At 41.1% G+C, this 23,329-nt stretch overlaps 1 protein-coding gene across 3 annotated transcripts in view; it reads left to right on the forward strand.

The window, feature by feature from the left end:
- Window positions 1–23,329, forward strand: part of SH3D19 (SH3 domain containing 19) — a 115,137-nt gene that overhangs the window by 50,492 nt on the left and 41,316 nt on the right. The window contains exons 3-7 of one of the 3 annotated variants that reach the window (XM_088448293.1): window positions 9,715–9,755; window positions 12,542–12,584; window positions 15,346–15,481; window positions 16,368–16,560; window positions 18,138–19,118. In XM_088448293.1, the coding sequence (XP_088304419.1) occupies window positions 9,715–9,755; window positions 12,542–12,584; window positions 15,346–15,481; window positions 16,368–16,560; window positions 18,138–19,118 (1,394 nt within the window). Of the gene's footprint in view, window positions 1–9,714; window positions 9,756–12,394; window positions 12,427–12,541; window positions 12,585–15,345; window positions 15,482–16,367; window positions 16,561–18,137; window positions 19,119–23,329 lie in introns of those variants that run through there. The other 2 variants (XM_088448304.1, XM_088448314.1) reach the window with 2 other exon arrangements.

Raw genomic sequence — 23,329 nt, forward strand, 5'->3', positions numbered from 1 at the left:
TTAAAAAGAAGTTTTAAAAATTATTTACTCAACCACTTGCCTGAATGAGGGCACGTCTCTCCTCGAACCCTGTTTTCTGCATTGATCAGTGCCCCCAATGTAATCATTCTATCTGTAGAAGTGCCGAATGTCTGACCACCATCTTACTGCGTCAGTGTGTGTGTGTGTGTGTGTGTGTGTGTGTGTGTGTGTGTGTGTGTGTCGGTGATGTATCAAACCGTTGAGAGAGAGAGAGTGGAGACGTTAAACATAGCAACCAATCAGCTTCTAACTGTCATTTATCTAGCACAGACTATGAAATTACAGTCATGCTGCCCATCCACTACCCGACATAGAAACGACAGCACGATTACGACATTGTAATCTTAGTCGTTTGTCAGTCTTTGATGATGAGCCTGCACTGAACGAGCAGTCATTCAGTGCAGGCTCATCAATCATCTGGTAACATGCTCAACCTGACGTTATCGTCAGGTTGACCAGCATGTTTGCCCGATGATAGATGTCCAATACGACCAGCGGGAGCGCGCATCGCTGGTCGTATTAGACATTAAACTTCACGATTTGCCGGCGATTACCAAGCGATTGAGTGATAACGACGGCCGCTCAATCGCTCGGTTTAATCTCCTAGTGGATTTGCAGCATTAGAATCTGATTGGTTGCTATGTTCAACGTCTCCACTTTATCTCTCTCAACGGTTTGATCCATCTTCATCCGGGACATGGAATGTAATTACTTTGGGGGTTTGCAGCCATATGACACCGCAGAGAGCAGGCCTAACATTAAGCTCCACTGCAGCTTGCGCTCTCCAATTTCTTCTGTTGTACTTACCGAAGCTGAGGATGGGGGTTACTAGTGAGAGACATCAGGCATCATTCGGAGAGGGAGAGATAAAGACTTTTTTATTTAAAAACAAATTAACCCTCAACAGAGATGAGCTACGAGGATTGTAGTCTTTCTCATGATTTCTAATATTTTAATTATTAATTTTAACCCCTGTGTATTAAAAGTGAGTCTCACTAATCCTCTACATGCGCGTTAAAAATGCTGATGGTGAGTCTTACACTTCAGTTCAGCAGAATACTAAGGAATATAGGGGAAGATCTCCCTCCATTATCTTCATTATCTATGGTTGTGGGATATCCTATCTCTGCCGGTGTAATGTCAGGGAAGGGTGGATTACACAGGGGAACTAAGGCATGTTATACATTAGTCCCAGAGATTTATGGGAAAATAAATGTGTATGCTTTTTATAAAAAAAACTAGCTGCACTTCTGGAGTTTGTATAGATTCCTATTATCACTAGCAGCATTGGGACGGGGATAACCAGAACCATTGGGACAGATAGGCTTTTGATGTTTTGTTAATATGTGCAGATGTATAGAACCTGGCAGACAGACGGAGAAACGTGCATTAGCCCTCTGATTGGCTGCTCTGAGGTCTGGGTGGCGCCGTTCCTGTGCTTCACTGTCTATCTAATGAGTCATTTTCACTCTACAAATAAGTTCTTCTCAGTCACTTTCCTGCTGTTCACTCATCATTAAACATGACTGGGAGACAGAGCACATCTGCAGCTTGGCTTCTTTTTTACCATGAGACAGGTCCCAGCCCACAGTCCATGCTACTAAGCACTGTGTAGTATTCATTTGTGGAGGAACTTGGAAATCCCTTGGAGACTAGGATCAACACAGGTTAGCATATGGCTGTAAGTGTGGTGTAATCTGGAGGGAGAGGGAGTTGTCTGTAGAAAACATCAATGGTGGAGTTTACATGCGCATGGAGTGTTGCCTCTAGAGAGGTTCAGATAACTGCAGAGAGGATATAGTAGTAGATACTTTTATCAACCCATTGTATCATCTTAGACATCTGCAGCACACACAGCAAATTCCCCCATTGTACTAGTCACAGCTAGCTATCTGAGTTATTTTATACACTAGTTGTTAGATCAGGATCTGTATTGTACAGTAATATCAGATGGACTAATGTATCATTGGGACAGGAGGTTCCTCTGAGATTGGCGGCTGCAGGAAGTTTTTCTTCTGGCAGCCGCCCAATGGGCGTTTCTGACTGGTCGCATCAGATGCGACTATATATGTTGGGAAAGCCCAGCTTGGCAGATGTGACCATAGATGTGACCACACAAGCAAGTGATTTCATGATTTTAAGAAGTTCTTTTATACTAGATGTGGCTTATCAATATACGATATACTGTATGTCAAGGAGAGGGATATTTCTGGTATATAGCTCATCACATGGCTCTCCATTGCTTACTAGTCATCAGATGGGGCCTTACTTTGTATTCTGGCCATCACTAGGGCTGTACATTGTTTTAATTCAGGGGCATCCAAATGTGGCCTGCAGTCGTCACCAATGCGACCCTCTGACCGGCCCGCAGATGGGCGTTTTCTATCCACCACTACACCCCTGCAGCTTTACTACTGTGAGTGAGGAGAACAGAGAGACAGGCAGCAGCCAGCCCAGGTATCCCACCCCTAAGCCATCCCTGGGCTGCCAACCATGCAACAGAGTCAGTCACAGGGTGGACAAAGATGCTGGAGGAACTGATTTGCTTCTGAGGAGTATAGTGACTATGCCATGTGGAGTATAGGGCCATTATCTAAGGGAAATAGGACACTATCTGAGGGATATCGTAAGCTGATGATATACTGACCAAAGTCATTATTGTCGGGACAGTATCGGGAAAATACAGAGCAGGCACTCCCACCGGAACCAGTATGGTTCTAATCCCGCCGGCGGACGCCCGGCAGGGGTAAAGATCCTGAAGCTAGAAAGGTATTAACTAACCTATTTTTACCCCCTAACCCTTCTTTAGGGGTACCTAACCCTAACCTCCCCCCGGGGGTGCCTAACCCCCCCTTCCCCTTCCCTAACCTTAACCTCCCGCGGGGGGTGCCTAACCCTAAGTCCCCCCCGGGAGCCCCTAACCCTCCACCCCGCCCCCCCCCTCCCCTGTGGCTATCCGTGCCCATTTCTCATATTCCCATATTTTTGAGGATTCCTATAAGGCAGTGTTTCAATCTTGGTCCACGAGGCACACTAAGGGGTATATTTACTAAAGTGCGGGCTTTTAAAAGTGGAGATGTTGCCTATAGCAACCAATCACATTCTATGTAACATTTATCTAGCTCCTGCTACAATATAAGATAGAATCTGATTGGTTGCTATGGGCAACATCTCCACTTTAGTAAATATACCACCAGCCCAGGTTTTAAGGATATCCATGCCAGCTAAGCACTCTGTCCGACACTTTGTCAGAGAGAACTTGTATTGGTACAGTATATGTCCATTGTATTTTATTCATGTATGTTTACCATACTCAAACACTGGAAAACAGACAAAAATAGTCGCTCAGACAAATTGATTAAAACACACAAATTCAACCAATTTGAACAATTGTTTTTTTGTCCTTTTTCCAGTGTTTAAAACCATATGATCTACTGTCATTTGCTCCCATACATTACCATGTTTTCATTCCAACCAGGAAGATTGGACAGATATCTGACGGATAATTGTATAGTGTATGCCCGGCACAAGTCTGTCTGATCATATCAGGGCCTGCAAAAGCCATAGGATATCTTTGCCAAATCCTGTTAGGTTACAAGGGTCTCTTTCTAGCCATCCCATATATGGAGGGGGTAAGGGAATATTGTGCCAGTTCCGGACATGTCACCAGTGGTCCTGCCTAAATGGACAGTTTGTCAGTTCTGGGTTCAAGATACAGTAGCAGACATTTTGGTGACACTGTAAACTTTTATAAGTGTACTGTTCCATAAGCCTCTTGAACTGTGTAGTCAGAAAAAGGCATGAGTGATTGGCTCTGTTGTCAAACTATGCACAGAAGATCCTCTCTGATGACCTGATCCAGGTTAGACGCAAGTCGGCCGCATTGGGTGCTTGGAAACAAATTGGTCTGAATTCAGAATTAGTCGCATCTATAATATGTCTGCAATGCACCTATTTATCTGCCTGTGATAGTACTATCAGCACGCAGTTGCACCAACCCCATACTTTGTTCAAGAGATCTGTGTGAAATCGGATAGATCTCTGCATTTGATCAACTATGAGTAGCCTGCTATTCCGCCTACATGTCGAAGAGACGCGGTCAGAGCACTTAGCCTTTGTGTGAATGCGCATTTACACCCACTCAAATGCAACTGCACCTGAGGTGCATTCAAATCTGAGTTACCCTTTGTTGAGCCATGGTGTGTATGCTCTGCTACAAAACGTGTGCAGTGTGTAAAATCGCAAGATCCATCTGCAAAATGGATTCTGTGAAGAATCTTGTCTCAGGTTGCCAGGTTGCTTTCCTGTTTTTCCAGAAGCCATTTATAGAGACTTCTGGTTTTGCTTGTTTATATAAATATATATAGAAGTAAACAGAAATGATATCCAGCGGTCTCTTGCTTGCTGTATTTAGACTGTGAATCTCTACACACTCCTATACATATTTCTGGACTTGACTCTGAGTTACTTTTTAATTTGCTTATTTTTTTAAATAAATAGTCTTAAAAATACAAATACAGTAAAACTGGTTGTCACAGCAGCGGGTGACAGAAGCAGAGTAGTATGCAGCAGGTGACAGAAGCAGAGTCACACATGTAGCGGGTGACCGAAGCAGAGTCACATAAGCAGAGTAGTATGCAGCGGGTGACAGAAGCAGAGTCACATAAGCAGAGTAGTATGCAGCGGGTGATAGATGCTGGGTCACATAAGCAGAATAGTGTGAAGCGGGTGATAGATCCTGGGTCACATAAGCAGAATAGTATGAAGCGGGTGATAGATACAGGGTCACATAAGCAGAGTAGTATGCAGCGGGTGACCGAAGCAGAGTCACATAAGCAGAGTAGTATGCAGCGGGTGATAGATGCTGGGTCACATAAGCAGAATAGTGTGAAGCGGGTGATAGATCCTGGGTCACATAAGCAGAATAGTATGAAGCGGGTGATAGATACAGGGTCACATAAGCAGAGTAGTATGAAGCGGGTGACAGAAGCAGAGTAGTATGCAGCAGGTGACAGAAGCAGAGTAGTATGCAGCAGGTGACAGAAGCAGAGTAGTATGCAGCAGGTGACAAGCAGAGTCACACATGCAACTGGTGAAAAATGCTGGGTCACATAAGCAGAGTCACGTATGCAGCAGGTCACAGAAGCAGACTCACATGCAGCACATCATACATACAGTAACACATGCAACGGGTCACATACTTACAGTAACACAGCGTGTCACACATACTGTGCAGTCATATGCAGCGGGTCTCGCATACAGTCACATGCAGCGAGTCTCACATACTATACAGCCACATGCAGTGGGTCACACATACTATACAGTCACATGCAGCAGGTCTCGCATATAGTCATGAATGCATTGGGTCACACATACTGTACAGTCACATGCAGCGGGTCTCACATATAGTCACATGGAGCAGGTCTCACATATAGTCATGCATGCAGCGGGTCACACATACTGTACAGTCACATGCAGCGGGTCTCACATATAGTCATGCATGCAGCTTGTCACACATACTGTACAGTCACATACTGTAGCGGCAGTCATGCAGCGGGTCACACATACTGTAAAGTCACATGCAGTGTGTCTCACATATAGTCATGCATGCAGCAGGTCACACATACTGTACAGTCACATATTATACAGTCACATGCAGTGTGTCTCACATATAGTCATGCATGCAGCGGGTCACACATACTGTACAGTCATATGCAGCAGGTCTAACATATAGTCATGCATGCATTGGGTCACACATACTATACAGTCACATGCAGCAGGTCTCGCATATAGTCATGCATGCAGCGGGTCACACATACTGTACAGTCACATGCAGCTGGTCTAACATATAGTCATGCATGCATTGGGTCAAACATACTGTACAGTCACATGCAGCAGGTGTCACATATAGTCATGCATGCAGCGGGCCACACATACTGTACAGTCACATACTGTAGCGGCAGTCATGCAGCGGGTCACACATACTGTAAAGTCACATGCAGCGGGTCTCACATATAGTCATGCATGCAGCAGGTCACACATACAGTACAGTCACATATTATACAGTCACATGCAGCGGGTCTCACATATAGTCATGCATGCAGTGGGTCTCGCATACTGTACAGTCACATGCAGCAGGTCTCGCATATAGTCATGCATGCAGCGGGTCACATATATATATATATATATATATATATATATATATATATATATATATATATATAATTTTTTTTTTTTTTTTTTTATATTAGCATTTTCAATATGAACATTACAAAGGCATAAAGAAGACCGTGAATAAATAAATGGCAAATATAGGTAATAAACATGTGAAATGTTGAAGATAATACAAATAAAATATGTTCATAGTAAGAAAAATGCTAATACAGGTTGAGTCTCCCATATCCAAAATGCTTGGGACCAGGGGTATTTTGGATAACGGAATATTCCGTATTTTGGAATATTTGCATAAAATAATGAAATATCTTGGGAATGGGACCCACATCTAAACACAGAATGCATTTATGTGTTATATACATCTTATACACATAGCCTGAAGGTCATTTTATACTATATTTTTAATAATTTTGTGCATCAAAAAAAGTGTGCGTAAATACATGAAATTCATTTATGTTTCAAATACACCTTATAAACACAGCCTGAAGGTTATGTTATACACTATTTTTAATAATTTGTGCTTTAAACAAAGTTTGTGTACATTAAACCATCAGAAAACAAAGGTTTCACTTTCTCAGTCATGCTAAAAATATTCCGTATTTCGGAATATTCCGTATTTCGGAATATTTGGATATGGGAGACTCAACCTGTATACATAAGGAAATGGAAGGGGTAAGGAAAAGAAGGAATGCCCGAGGTCAAAAGAGAAAATGGAATATCAAAGAAGGAGAAATGACAAAGCTCTAATCATTCACAAAAATATACAGCATTCACAAAAATATACACCCGGTCACTACACTCTACGGAACCACCATTCCAAAATATGAATTACAATGCTATGGAGGGTTCCCTAAATAATTTTTCCACTGAAACTCATATTTTGGAATGGTGGTTCCGTAGTGTGTAGTAACAGGGTGTATAAAAATGAAATCTTACTTGACATGAGGGGGTTATTCAAACATAGACGTTCCAACGAGGTCAGTGTGAGGATGCACTGAACAATGTAGGGATGTAACAAAATGAATACATTTCTTGTTGCGTATACAGCATAGCAGTTGTGATCTTGGAAAGAAGAGCCTGGAGCGGGTGTGGTTTGGCTGGTATCAAGAATGATGCACACATGCTGACAATTCTTAACAAAACCTAATTGATAACATGTGAGGAATGTGAAGATCCTGTTCTAGCTTTATCACGCTTTCTGCAGAATTCCCTATCATCTCAGTAGGATGCTGTTTTGTTTTATCTAGAAATAGCTGTGAAATTGAAATGTAAACTCTAATATTATGATTTTTGGACCCTTTTTCCCTTTTTCAGAATGTTTGTTTATCTTATAATTTACTCAGAATGTCAATGTGGTTTTATTTTATCTATGAAGTAGAACAGAAATGCAGGACATATGGCACAAATTATGGAACAATAAAACCATGTTTGTCTGCTAAAAATATAAAAACTAAACTAAATATTATTTACCATTGCAACTAGCAGATGAAGCAGACCTTTATTTATTGCTTAGGTATTACCAGTTATTTTTATAGCACACAGAATATTTGGTCATTCACATCAGTCCCTTCCCCAGTGAAGCTTGCAATCTATATTTTCTAGGGTATGGGGGATCATTGGCCGCCAATGGGATACCCTTAGGAGAGAAAAGGGATTCTCATCTAACCCCATAGAATAGCAGGAGAATAGAGGAGCCTCCGGCGCTGGAGGATGGTATAGCAGCGATCTTGCAATAACCTGATAAATTGTTTCTGTGACTCAGTGCTGTGACTAGACTGTCCCATACAGTCTTTCGGGACTGTCCCGATAATTGTCTCCTCATCAACCAATATAATGATCAGCCTTTTACTCACACTGAGCTATATTATAAAGTATGAATGTAATGTAATTAGTTTATCCAGGACAGGTATAAACATTTCCATTTATACTTGGTGACTCTGTTTTGGTCATTCATACTTCTTATAGCACACTAGCAGGCCCATTCATCAATGATCACATCCTCAATGCGATATTGCAACTATGATCGCATTGCAGTATGCGATCATATAGGCCAAATGTACTAAAGAGTACCCGCAGGGACAAAGGCTCCGATGTGTTTAGAGTGAAGTGTCTATTCACTCCTGTGCTGCAAATAGTTAATGATAACTGGGCCCCTGTGTGAGTAAAAGGTTGATCATTTAGATTGGTTGAAGCTGAGACCACTGTATCTCTATCACTTATATACACATACACATTAGGGTTCATTTTTGTCAGCAGTCAATTAACTAACTTACCAGTATATTTTTGGATTGTGGGAGGAAACCAGAGTATCCAGAGGAAACCCCATGCAAGGCCGTGGTGGGAAAAGACCTCAGTTCATTAAGGCAGTAATGCTAAACATTACACCAACCGTGCTGCACTTATACTGTTATTCTGTTATGTACAGTATGTCTGGGGAAAAAGAGAAAGTGAAAGAAACACATGTAATATAGTATAGTAGACAACCCCCATGGATCCCTCCCACTTCTTCAATGAAATGGGCAGGTAGTCCATTATTTGCTGTGAATCACACCACCATGGCCCACCCACTGCGATGTATTGGTGAGAACCGTGGCATTATGCCACAGGGGTCAGGGACACAATAAGATGATTCATACCTTAAAAAGTAGATAAGTATGACTTTTATAGTACCACCATATTGGGTAGAGCTTTCCAGAGAATGTTGTAACTGCAGTCTTGTTATATGAATATAATTGTGACCTGCCCAAGTTTGCAACAGATAATCATTCTTACATCATGCACTGCAGTGATTATTGTCTTTTCTATATATTTTTTTTTTGCTGCAAAATGATTGTTACAAAATTACGGCCAAAATGCCTGTCTCCCTCTGACTTTATATGTGAACTTCTGACTAGCTTAAAACTCTAGGTGTTCTACCCAGCTACTAGAAAATTGGATCTATCATCTCATCTCTCACTATCCTAAAAAAAAAAACAAAAACAAAAAAAACGTTCAGCTGTGTACGTGACCAAGGGTTTGTTTATCCCTGCGCTTTAGCTTAGTACATGATGTATGTGTTTTCTGTCTGATTCTCATGGGAACAGTCATCTGGAGAATTGGAATGAAGTACACTTGTAGATAAACAGACAGCCTCTCATTGCTTTGCTGTGGGAGAGGGTCTGAAGTTCACATGATGACAGTTTAGTAGTAAGTGGAAATACAAAGGCTGTTTATGCATCTTCACATATTTGTGCATTCGTTGCTTTTTCTTTTTTGTCTCATCTCAATAACAGAATAAAGACAAGTACATTGTGCCACTATGGAACAGCCGCTATGCCAAGTCTCTGGTTTTGATTACACAGGGCTGGGTAGGGTGGGATCATAAGATTATTTTACAGTACTGGCAAGAACAAAGTAAATTGGCTTTTGATATTGGAACTGTCCTTTTTTTGTAGTGATAGAAAGCATGCAAGCCAGGTTTTGTGTAGTTGCACGATTTGTTTTGAATGCCAATTAACCAATAATATTCCTGTTTTACAGACAAGGACCTCTGTCATCCATAAGAGCCGTTATTAAAAGAAGTAAGTTGTATTTATTGTGTGCACACTTGTTATTTATGATGCTTATTGTAATATTTTTAAATGTAGTTTCTCATTATTATATTTTGTTGCGAAGTGTGTCCCTCAACAGCTTCTGTATCCCATGTAGCGATGATATGTCAGTCTGTGGAGCTTTGTTGATTTAGCAGTAGTGTATATATTTATATGATACTGTACACAGCAGACTGTTACAGTACAGATGTGTCCTCATACATGTAGCCTCATTATGCCACGAAACGTCACTTGCCTGGAGTGAGCAGCCAGGTCCCATGCTACTATCAGGGTCACAATGATGAATCGGGCTATTGCGGCCACGACTGCGTCTTTTGCCGCAGCATGACTGCGTCTTTATGCTAATGCTGCGGCCGGTAGGATGTGAACAGAGAATCCCACCGGCTGTGGAAATAATCCGTTGCTGTGCACATTAAGACGTACCACTGGCGATTGCATCAGCCCAATGGAGGAGCAGAATCTCCGTCTGAACATGGCCGCCTGTGTCAGTGCAACTGCGGCAAAAGACGCAGTCGCTGACCGCGACATGCAAACGTCTGGCCAGCCATCCCCATGTTACCTCCCAGGATCGCCCACTGATATCCCCAGCTCTTGCCTCCAAATTTGTTCTGTGGATTCTGCTGGTAACCATCGGGACGCATGCACAGCGAGAATCATATGCATGCACAGACTGGAAACATCGGCCATCTGCGTGCAGCATCGACCTTAAACGCACTTCAATCAGGCCCTCTATGTTTTAAAGGAAAGGGCCCATTTTTCAATTTAAATAGTGAATGCTAATAAATCAGTTTGATACATTCCACCACTCACATGTATACAATAAAGTATGTATAGTTATATGCCCCAGTATAACAAACTTCCAAACCTGTAGCTATGCACAAATGCCTTCATGCAAATACATTACAATAGGAAACCTGCTAACACACACGTGCAAACTTTTGAGCGCTTTTTTATACCATATATTGTCATTTAGCTTTCCGAATGCCAAAATAACAATTTTGTTCCCATCGATGGCCAGCTCAATCACTCTAGTGTTGTATCCCATAAACTTTAATTGCTGCTTATTTCATAATATATTAGTTACATGCTGCCATGGGAAGGTATTTAAAGTAACACTGCCACCGTTAACCTATAGATTCCAGGATAAGTGCCCGGATCTATGGGCTAAAGCGCTTGCGGCAGTCGCGGTAAGGGCAGAAAGCCCTACTGACTGCAGATTTCTATTTGAGCCTCAGGAGGGGGCGAACATAAATCCGTGTTAAGTGCAGCCTGCGGGCTGCAACTGAATAGCCCAGAGCACTGTTACAAGCCCGTCGTAAGTACCGCTGCTAATTAAATCCAACCCTTAGCATTTATCACAACACTATCTATTGCTCTCCTTTAGTATACTATATCTACAGGTCTTTGTGAAAAACATTTATTTAATGATACATGCATTGCATAGATCTTTCCATCTATGCTGCGGGTGTGCTTCTGCAGAGTGAGCGTCCCATCAGGGAAAGTGTGCTGATGTTTTTGTTTCCTCTCTGGCTCGGGTGGATAACAGACGCCATCAGCACTGAACTTCTCTGGATTAACAGCAAGAAACCAAAAAATATTTTTTTTAATTGGACTTCTAAAACTTGTAGTTTCAGCTTACTGTCACTTACTATAAGGCTGGGCAGAAATTATAGTAACTACAGAACAGGATAACCTTTTCGGAGTCAGGCAAACTTCAAAACATTTATGTGATATCTACTAATTAACATCGGAATGTATACATTTCTCTTACAGACATTACATCACGTCAGTCTACATGGTAACCCTTCTCTATGCCCTTCTGTCACCTCCTCCATCCTCTCCTTCACCTCACTTCTGTATCCCCCTAAATCCCATTTTCTGTGCTCACTGTCATTCCTCAATCATTGCCCACCCATTCCCTTTATCCATCATACTCCTCTCCTCATATTCACCATTTATCCTTGATGCCCCTATCATCTCCCTTCATCAGTATTGGCATAATTATCCTCATCCTCAGTCACCATTAAGCCCCCCATCCTTAGTAACCACAATATTCTAAGATAACCCCCTCCATTGTTAACCACTGTTTTGTTATTTACCCACCATTGTGTCAGTAATTAACTTCATCATTAGCCCCATTGTTTTGTCATTAGACTTTCCATCGTTAACCTCTCCCTCACCTTCAAGCGTCTCCTCATCATTTACTTACCGGGGATTTCATCATACATCATTTCCCCTCTGAGCACTAATGTGGCACCTCATAGCCTGAGACTGCTTTATCAAAGGGGAACTGCTCTCTGATCTGCTCCCATCTGGGTAAGCGTAACATTGGCAGTCCAGTATGCTGGTCTGTTCAAGCTGCATTCTTGGTCGTCAGTCTCTGTAGTCAAAACCGAGCTCTGTAATATACACCAAGCCTTCTCTGAGAGCAGCGAGACACGGCAACCCTCCGTGGAGAAGAACAAATGTCCCAGCTCATGTAGGGCACGGCTCCAGGAGATAGGCGTCATGAGAATAATGGGGTTAGATAATAGTAGCGTATTTTAAACTGTATTTTACATAACTGTCATTTTCTGAGACATTTTTTTTATCATCTTTTATAGGATTTTACCTGAAATGTCTTGGAATTGGCTACTTTTAGGTTGTATCTAGTAAATAATTATTGTGCAATATTTTCTGTCTGTTGGTCAAATGAGTGTATGATGTGCATAAATGTTTCCATATCATACGGTAATAGCAAACTGATTTACTTCCAGCTTCCAGGACTACTGCACAGAGCGATCAGCAAAGAGAGAGAAGGTACTGCTCACAACCATTGTCCTATTCCATATAACTGGCTGCTAATTTCTCATAGGCTGGTGACATGGGTCTTATTTAATACGTCATATTGCAAGTTAAAAAAAATAATAATGTAAACATCATTGCCGTTATATACATGAAGGAATGTTTCTACTCTATATACAATGAGTTTTATTACCCTACGTGTGTGTATATGTATATATATATATATATATTTATTTATTTTTCTCTCTAGCTTGGGAGTTTGTTACCCTGTATACATGGGTGCTGGTGTCAGAGACACTGAAAAAGCGCAAAGTGCATTTAAAATGATGCATACATTGTTAAATGTATGGTCTTAATTGGTACAATGATTTTGTGTTTTCACACATGTTTACATATTCTTATTAGTATTAAATCACATGTTAAATGCATTATTTTAACAGCAGTGAGTACATTGCCGAAAGGAATATGGTTCATGGCAGCTACAATATGGTTGCAGGCTATTTTCCTAGTAAATAGACAATTACTTGTATTTTCTGCATCAAAAGTGCTTTTGACATAGAGTATGTATCATTTATACTTGTGTAAACAATATTTCCTCAATCCAAACACCCTTCATCTAATTGCTTTATATTATTTGTGTTTAACCATTTTTCTAACCATCCAAAATGTAAAATGCTAGAACTTACTGGCAGTGATATTGTAGCTTGGGAAAGACTTGGGGAAGTCACTATATAAGTTAGCACTGCTAGGGGGCATCTTACAGGAGGAAGTGTCTATCAGACGTGATGTTACACAAAGGAGCTGATGCTGGTAATTAGGGGAACAGGAACCATTTGCATTCTTTTAGACAAGTGGTTCACTAGAATCAAAGGAATAGATTGTTCTTTAATATTTTGTACCCAGTTCATAGTGCGGTTGGGTCAGATCCTTAGAAATAAGTGGACATGACAGTCTTTGTACTGTGCAATTTGCAAGATTTAAAGCAACGGAAACAAAGGGATTGACCTTGTTACTACACAGCATAGGGCTGTCTGGTAATGGAGCTGTACTGAGAAATATCTTGGGGTAAATGTTCTAGCCTGCAAACTGCAGGCATCGGTGAGTTCCGTGCAAGACTGCCTGATGTTTTAAAGTAGCAGTCATTTAAAAAGCAAAACCAGTTTGATTTTGCCTTTATAAATGACTGCTAAAACATCAGGCAGTATCGTACTGAACTAATCGATACCTGCCGTCCACAGGCTATTACATTTACCCCCTTGTGTTGACACTGTAGGCTCTCTTGCTCAGTCCTTGAGCAGTGCAACGTAAAGGGCCTATCCATTAGCAGATCTTTCTGTAAGATGAAAGACAAAAGATTTATCCCTTGAAAATTCCTGGGGCTGCTGTGACAGATATCTGTCATGTACATAACAGATTTTTACGAACGATATTGCATGACATCATTCTTTGAGTGGATTTTTTTTTTCATTAAAAAAATCGTTCGTCATTTACCGCAAAAGATATTTCTAATATCTGTCAGCGATAAACGATAATTGACCAACATGTTGGAGAGACAAAAGACCAAATTTGTTGTCGCAGGAGAGCGCATTTTTATCGTTCAGAGCCTATCAATTAGCAGATAAATTGAACGACTGAACGATAAATCGTTCATCGTTCAAATTTATCTGCTAATGGATAGGCCCCAGTAGAGTCTTAAAATTGCTTCTAGACATAACAAGCTATGATAGTAGACATCCTATTTTCTCTATACTAGTTTCTATTTCTAAAATGAACAATCTATTTTATCTCCTTGCAAACTGCAGAGTTTTCTAAAAACAGATCATTTATAGATGACTTTTCGTAATAGTCTATTAAATATCCAGTGAGCTGTAGTCTGTCTAATGGCTGAAACTACCTTTACTAAGTCATGTGTTTTATAAAAGTTTCCATCTGGTTTTCTGTGACTCACGGAAGTTATGAGCCTCTCATGTATGTTACACTCCTTTTTCTTTTTCTTTTTCAAAATGTCTATATAGTAACATCACTATGTCAAAGGAAGCAGATTCCCTTAGCAGTTCATTCTCAAGCTTTATCCATCACTCACTGATAGTAAAAGGGACCTCATTACTGACTTTTAGAAATAGACAAGTCTTGGCTTTTCAAGTATGCTATAGAACTGATCTATAAAACTTTAAAGATATAGGGCCTGATTTAGATTTGGAAATAGAGGAAGTAACTATGTACCTGGACAATCCATGTTGCAATGCAAGGGGTGCAAATACACATTTTTTTTTATTATTATTTTTTGCATGCAGGGTAAATACTTGCTGCTTTTGCATGTAGCGGACAAATGCTGGACAGCTTTGTTTTTACACTGCAATTTAAATGTCACCCCTCCAAAATCTAAATCTGTCTGCACATTTTAAATCTGCTCCACCTGCAGTGCAACATGGTTTTACCAAGGAGTATGCACACTCTGGGGGTGATCTGCTAGTATGTATAATGTGCACTAAACTATAGGATATGTTCCCAATTAATATTTGTTTGTTTTTTTATTTAAGTAATCATGTTAGTTGTTGTGGTTTATGACACTTTAACCCCATGTTAGTAGTTTACCCTAATGCCAGCTATACAGAATGTATAAGCCGTATTATAGAATGTAGTTGTTCATTACGCTGTATTACAGAATGTAGTTGTTCTTTGCCGCTGTGTTACAGAATGTTGTTTTACAGAATGTAGTTGTTTTTTAGGCACTATCATAGATATATACATCTGTATTGATTTGCTCTTTCTTCAGACGTCCTGAGATCACCATTGTAGCAGCTGAGCCTATTGGTCCTGGATCTTGGTTTCATGGTGGTCCTCCAGGGGGCTTAGGTTTTCCTCCACCACCCCCACCGCAGTGGAGGCCTAGTGAGTCCCATCCTGCCGAGGTCAGCATCGGTTCATCATGAATTCATCAGTATTTTAGCTACTCTTAGTTTTAACATATTGTGTATTATTTTTTAACAATGAAATGTTATCCAAAATCTGTTTTAGAAGTGTAAACTCATGTTGTCCCACTAGGGAGCAACTAGCTCGGGGAGCAAAATTACTTAGAGGCAAAGGGCTAACCAAGCAAGCAATGTCATTTGTGAGACTTAAGGTTGCTTCTACTAGACTTGGTGCTTGCGAGAGTCAGCATAATCATCATGGGAGCGACTTAGTGGGACAGTAGGCTTGGCAAGGAAGTGCTAGCATGAATGCAATGTAATATATTGGCATCATGGGTCTGGAATATGGAGCCATGTCACCGGCTCTAGGAAGTGGAACACCACAGGCTGCAGGGTTCCTGTCTGGGGTGTCACTTGAACGCTCCTGGCAGTAGTGCTGTAGGGTGCTGTTCCCCATGCAGGTGCTCTGAGTCAGTGAATGTGCCACCCCAGAGCCCTGCACAACTGCTCCGCTCGCAAATTCCACGTCACGGCCATTCACTACATATTGCCCAGCAGTTGTCGGATCCATTTTTAATATTTTTTGTGCTGAATCCTCTACTGCCATATGTCTGTGTACACTAAAGTATAAGAAAACAAAGAGCAGCAGAGAAGATGTTATAATATTAATACTATTACTCTTAATGAAGTATTACCATTATTTTAATTTGTGATTTACTAAAGCATTACATCACTTTATGTGTAATTATTTTACTTGCAGAAATGCATTAACATAGATAAGATAAGTCTTGTAATGTTATGCTAGCTACTGCATATAAACCCTGCACATCATACTCGTAACATTCCCGCAAATGTGGTGCGTTAATTCCATTCTCTATTTGTGCAGCAGCCGCCATCCTATGAACAGGTCATTAAAGAAATCAACCAAGTGCAGGTGGTCACAAGCAGTTCTAATGTGGAGCCCCGGCGGACAACAACATGTGCAACACAGACCGACTTTCACTTGGAAGAAGATCGCACTGTGCCAGGCAATAATGTAATTCATCAGCCTGCTGTTTGTGATCAAGCCACACTTACAGGTATGTTATCAATAGGCCTTAATGGGTATTCACTAGGTTAGTAATAACCAAGTTAACAGAGAACATAATACTTAAAAACAAAATATATATAATTATTATTTTTTTAGCAGTTGCTTGTTGTTTGACGTCCCAGTCTCAAAAAGGATAAATTCAGCGACAAAAGACTACTGCATACTAGTCACCATTTGAAAACCGTTTCCAGGGACACTTTGCTGTTACATAATTGATTGATAGAATGTATGTATACATGTTGCATGTGGAACGCTGCACACAGGACACTATGCTCAATGAAATGCCATGACCATTGGACGAGCGCTCGCTCTGAATCAGGGCGATTTTTTTTTTTTGATTGTTTTGTTTGGCCTCCTGGCCGCTCGCATAGTGGTGGGTGACCACCGACAGCTATTGCGAGCAGCCAGGTTGATGGTCGCAATGGTCAAGACCATCGCGACCATCGGGCTTGCGACGAGACCCTTGTGGTAGGGTCTCGTGGCCACAAGCCCAGTGGGAGAGCTCTAATAGAGCCGGAAGCTCTCCCACTGACATCACTGGTGATGTCAGTGGGGCCGCCCCACCCCCCCCTTCACGCCTACCAAATGGGGCGAGCTGTCAATCACTATCTACAGCTCGCCCCCTTTGGTGCGAGACCCGTAGCGACGGAGCACCCATCGCTAGCCGGGTCTCGCGCATGCACACGATGGAGCCGGCTCCGTCGTGCGCATGCCCAGTGGGCAAGCATCGACCCGGTTACAAGCGCTCAGCCCACTGGACACTATACCTGCCCACATGACCTGACCATGGTACACTATACCTACCCAGTATGGTCTGACCACTGGACACTATACCTACCCAACATGACCTGACCACTGTACACTGGACACTATACCTACCCAACATGACCTGACCACTGTACACTGGACACTATACCTACCCAGCATGACCTTTAAACTGGACACTATACCTACCCACATAACCTGACCACTGTACAATATACCTACCCAAATGACTTGACCACTATATACTCTACCTATATGGTCTGACCACTGGACACTATACCTACCCAACCTGACCTGACCACTTTACACTGGACACTATACATACCCAACATGACCTGACCACTTTACACTGGACACTATACATACCCAACATGACCTGACCACTGTACACTGGACACTATACCTACCCAACATGACCTGACCACTGGACACTATACCCACCCAACATGACTCGATCACTTTAAACTGAACAGTATACCTACCCAGCATGACCTGACCATTTGATCTAATACATACACTTCTGATTTGTTTATTTTTATTATCCTCTTTGACAAATCCCAACCTACAAAGCATTCAGTACAATAACCTGTATTGGGCCGTATTGAGGCTTTCCATGTCGGGATTTTAAAAATTACCCTTTCCTTACCCCTCATTAAATCATTTAGCAGTGATTCTCCCTGTTGTTCTGGTGAAGGTGACACTTAATACTCATGTCTCTGTATATTGTAACACTTTCATTTCCATTTTTTTAATTGCTAGATACTTTTGTTAAAAAAAAAAAATCTTTCTTTTCATCATTAGTGCAAAGGACAACAGAGAGATCCCGCCAGCCGCTAGCTTTTGTGACAAGCAATGTTCAGGACAGTGGTTTACACATAGCAGTCAGTAACACTGCTGGAACTAGCACCCGATACGAAGACTCAAATGTCACCAGATACCCTGTTCCAAGGCCCAGGACAAAATCCAATCTTAAACCTGTAGGAAACGGTTATCTAAGTATTTATCAAGGTAGCAGTGAAGTGTTCTTCCAGCCTACAGCTGAGGGAGATCATCCACCCAATCAGTCTTGTTCAAGTTTTGATGATCATTTTCTGGGGGAATTATTTGAAATGAACAATATGAGCCATGAAAGAAGCCAAAATAGTATTGTATCAAGGATTAAAGCATTTGAATCTCAAGCTGACAGTTCAGAGCATCCTCGAAGACCAGAAATTGTACCACGCTCTATCAACACTAGGGGCGTTGTCACTGGTAAGCCTGCATTGGCTCCAAAACCCATTTCTAACATGACATCTGGTGAATTGGACCCTGGGAAAGATAACAAACCAAAATTTATACCAAGAGATGGACTACAAGATACCAGTGGAACAACCAAACCAGACCTGCCAAAGAAACCAAAGCCAAGTCTCTTGAAAAGCAGCAGCAGTAATGAGTTCCCTGATGTCCTTCTTGGGACTAGTTTGTCTGGAAATCATAGTAAAGATTCTGAAAGGAAGGTCCCGGTTCCTGCCCCAAGGCCTATTGTGCCCAGGAAAACAGTGCAGACTGACCACCCTGCCTCAATGCCAGCAGGAGCCAAACCCCTCATCCCTGCTCCGAAATTGTCTGTAGCTTCTAAAGCCAAAGTATTTAACACAATAGAACCACCTGCAGCCAGGGGGCCTGCCCTAGTAGTGCAGAGCAAGTCAATGGGTGAATTAGACTTGATCAGCTTTGATGATGATATTATAACTCCTGCTTTGCTCACTCCAGATGTCACTAATGGTTCAAAGGCCAATGCTGGTAAGAATAAGTATGAGTCCATTATTTTTACTCTGTGAGAGCTTTATTTGTTTTTCGTGTGTTCTATATGGTACGAAATGAAAACTTTTAGGTTTAATCTTATTCATGCTGTAAGCTGAGTGTCAAACACTGCAAACAATTTTTTATTATAGAAGCATTATATGCATGAAATGCCTTAAACATTGTATAAAAAAGTCCAATCGCACGAACATTGCATAAAAAAAAAAAAGATTGGTATACAGATCATTAATGTAGAAAAATAAAAGTCAACAGTTGAATATTACAAGTTGGATAACAGGGCCTTTGAGAAGCCCCTCAATACATCATAAGGCTTATAATACATATCTGTATTTAATACACAAGAATTGTCAGTACATGATACAAAAGCAAATTGTAATAATAATAACCAAGGAAAAATAAAGTAAAGTAAAATAAAACACTCTCCATCAACCCTTTCCCCCTGCTGAGGTACCCCAGCCCCAGTTACACTGCAAACACATTTTTATCAAAGTAACACCGAAAGCAAAAACAAGAGTAACTTTTTCTTTGCTTATTGATTTGGTGACCGTCAATTCAATTAAAAATGGCGGCACATTTATTGAAGAGTATCCATTGAATATTATCAAATATAACTCTCCTAAATGAAGTTTTTGTTTTGTCTCTGTAAATATGGTCATATATCTGTGACTAAGTATACGTTTATTTACCCAATGTATAATTTTATGTTCTATGGCTCAGTATTAAAGTAATTAATGTGAGTAGATTTTCTCAACACCACTCTAATGCTGAGTACACACTATGTGATATATCGTTCTTACAGCCAACAAACAATATATTGTTCAGTTTGCCGAGTCATGTGTACACACGATATAGCTGTGAACGACATCTTGCAGATATATTGTGCGCATTTGTTGATGTGCATGGGCCACCCACCGCCTGCCCGTAGACTGGCCACAGGAACCGCGGACAATGATATCACAACTGAGTGATCAAATTTAAATGCCCGCCCAGTTGTGATGTCTGGACAGACATATTGAGCAGCCGATTGGTAAATGTGTATGCTTACCAAATTCGGCGCTCAGTCTGCGTGATGGCCGACCGCTGGTTTGCTCAGGTGTGTACTCAAGCATTACTTAGCATGGTATTTCTAGCTTCCTCATTATTTAGTTTAGGTTGTGTTGAAGTATGAAGCATGGCCTAGACTGATTTGCTTCTTCATCCCTGTGTCCCTTCACTTAAACAGAAAATTTGGGAAATAATTTATACGATGCACAAAATGACACTATTATTAGGGATGGTGAAATAGTTCATGTAATAGATTAATCTTAATTAAGCACTTGCACATCTTTATCTCAAATATCTATCCGGCGTCCCGCAAAAGCACTCACTCCTAGGGTAACATGATATATGTACAAAAGGAGATTCAAGGTAATGATAGCATAATAGCTGTACATTTATCATAATATACACCTGTTGGACCTGATTAGGAGTAGGCTGTAATATTGTTACACATATACACACACAAAAACACAGCTGCAGAAAGTGCAGTCTAAGGTATATCTTCAGATCATTTTATATGCTGTGACAGTCAGGGGATGACTAAGATGGGCTGTATGCATACCTTGCTGCAGCTGCAAACTTAATGAAATTTGAAAAAAAACATTAAATAACTAAAAAAAAAAAAAGTGGGAGCCACTTTCCGTATTACGAGCCAACCCCAGCCTGTTTGATTAGCACAAACACCCCTGCAACAGAGGGGATTGGGGAAGTGACTTTTAGGCCCACTAAACAAATTATTGTCTGACTCTAAGGGCAGTGTTCAATTGAAGCGAAAAGTCGTTATCAGCGATAATTTATCGCCGATTTACATTGACTTTTTGTCAGTGCGAAAAGTCAATGTAAAAAAACGCCTTTAGCTGGCGAAAAAAAAGTGCAAAATTGGGATTTAGGGGTGCAGGCTTAAAAAATAGCCTGCACCCCTGGGAATGGCCCCTAAAAATGATCTGTGTGAAAAAAAAAAAGATAGGGACACCCCAAAAAAAAATAAGTTCAATTTTGGGGTAAAAATAAATAAACTTGGGGAACAAAATTTTAACCTAATGAAAATAATTCAGGGGGGTTCCCAAGTATGCGGCAGGTGTTTTAAAGAATGCGGGTAGTAGAGGCAGGTGCATTTTTTAAGAATTTTAAAAATGCACTTTAGGGACTTAAAAATAGGATTGCACCCATTTTCATGTACCTCAAATTTGATGCACCTAGTTTGTTTTTTTTTGTAAAAAAAAATACCTAAGTGCTTTTCTTCACCCCTTCTTCCCAGGTGGAAAAAACACCTGCCGCTGCTATTTAAAAACCATACTTACCTTCCGCAGGCCAAAACGGGGGTACCCTTAGTGATCCACCATGTCAGGACATCATTAAGGGGGTCCCTGGATGAATTCCCGAAAATTCCCTCTTTTTTTTCCGAATTATTACCTTTCCACCGGGTCCCGTTTTTGCTCCTTTATAATTGATTGCGGGGATAATGCGGGCGCGCGCCCGATACTTTATCCCTGCAAAACCTCCGATCCAGCACGGGCTTTTCGCTCCAATATTGAATATGGCCCTAAAGGAGCCTACACACTTACCGATCTGCACACGATCCGACATCATGTACGATTTCCCTTGAAACTCCTCCCCGGAAGCTCTGCAAACGATTTAGTCCATCTTCAAACCATCCAACGTGCATCCGGGACTTTTTTCCAGTGCATTGTGTCCCAGATTGCCAAATCTGCCCTACAGCACAGTAGATATGACGATGTGATGTGCTACCAGCGGGGACGCGCATAGTATCGTGATCGTGAGTGGGGACTCACGATTTGAGCATTTTTTTAAAAAAATCTGTAAGTGTGTAGGCACTTTAAGTCCCAGCAATCCCCAAAAGCCATTAACTGCTTGGGAAGGCTGGAACATAGTCGCCAGAGTATGTTGGTAACTTTAAGAACTCTAAGCAATTATATGGTTTAATTGTTATATATCCTCTCATAGCGGTGGTGCCCTCAAACAATATGGCTACCTCTAGTTTATTTATTTAAAGTTACAGTCTAACTATGTTTATTTGTTTTATTAACAATTATTTATTTTATTTATTTATTAACAGTTTCTTATATAGCGCAGCATATTCCTTTGCGCTTTACAATTGTAAACCTTAATAGAACAAAACTGGGTATTAACAGACAGATATATAGGTAGGAAGGCCCTGCTTACAATCTATAGGGAAATAGGCATTGATATACAAGGATAGGTGCTATATATTGCATTTTGGTCCAGCCAGAATGCACAGTTTCTTGGTGGGCTGCATGATGCATTCACACTGGAATGTCGGCCAAATGTCATGAGGATGTGAGAGAGAGACTGTGTGAGGTTGTGTGTGGACTGTGAAAGGGGATGCAATTAGATATGGAGGCTATGAAGGTTATGTGGGTGGTTCTTGGATCTAATAAGCTTGCCTGAAGAGGTGAGTTTTCAGGGATCGCTTGAAGGATTGGACACTAGAGGAAAGTCTTATTGTGCGTGGTAAGGCATTCCATAGAGTGGATGCAGCCCGAAGAAAGTCCTGTAACCGTGAATGGGAGCAAGTAATGCCTGGGGATGAGAGACGCAGATCTTGTGCTGAGCGGAGAGGTCGGGTAAGGAGATATTTTGAAATGAGTGAAGAGATGTATGTTGGTGTGGTTTGGTTAATAGCCTTATGTGTAAGTAAGAGTATTTTGAATTGAATACGGTAGAAAACCGGCAACCAATGGAGGGACTGACAGAGCGGGAAAGCAGACGATGAACGTTTGGCAAGGAAGATGAGCCTTGCAGCTGCATTCATAATTGATTGTAATAGCGATAACCTGTTTTTGGGAAGACCAGTAAGGAGGCTATTGCAATACTCAATACGGGAAATAATAAGTGCATGGATTAGAGTTTTTGCAGTGTCTTGTGTGAGATATGGTCGAATTTTTATATGTTTTTTAGATGTATGTGACATGATTTTGAGACAGATTGAATGTGGGGAACAAAGGACAGTTCAGAGTCAAGGATGACACCAAGGCAGCGAGCTTGTGGGGCAGGGTGGATTGTCGAGTTATCAACAGTGATAGAGAGATCAGGTTGGTAACTGTTATTGGCTGGTGGAAATATAATTAATTCTGTTTTAGAAATATTAAGTTTCAGGTGGCGAGATGACA

The sequence above is a fragment of the Taudactylus pleione genome, unplaced genomic scaffold (assembly GCF_031769625.1).
Source record: "Taudactylus pleione unplaced genomic scaffold, aTauple2 ptg000021l, whole genome shotgun sequence".
Classification (NCBI taxonomy): Eukaryota; Metazoa; Chordata; class Amphibia; order Anura; family Myobatrachidae; genus Taudactylus; species Taudactylus pleione.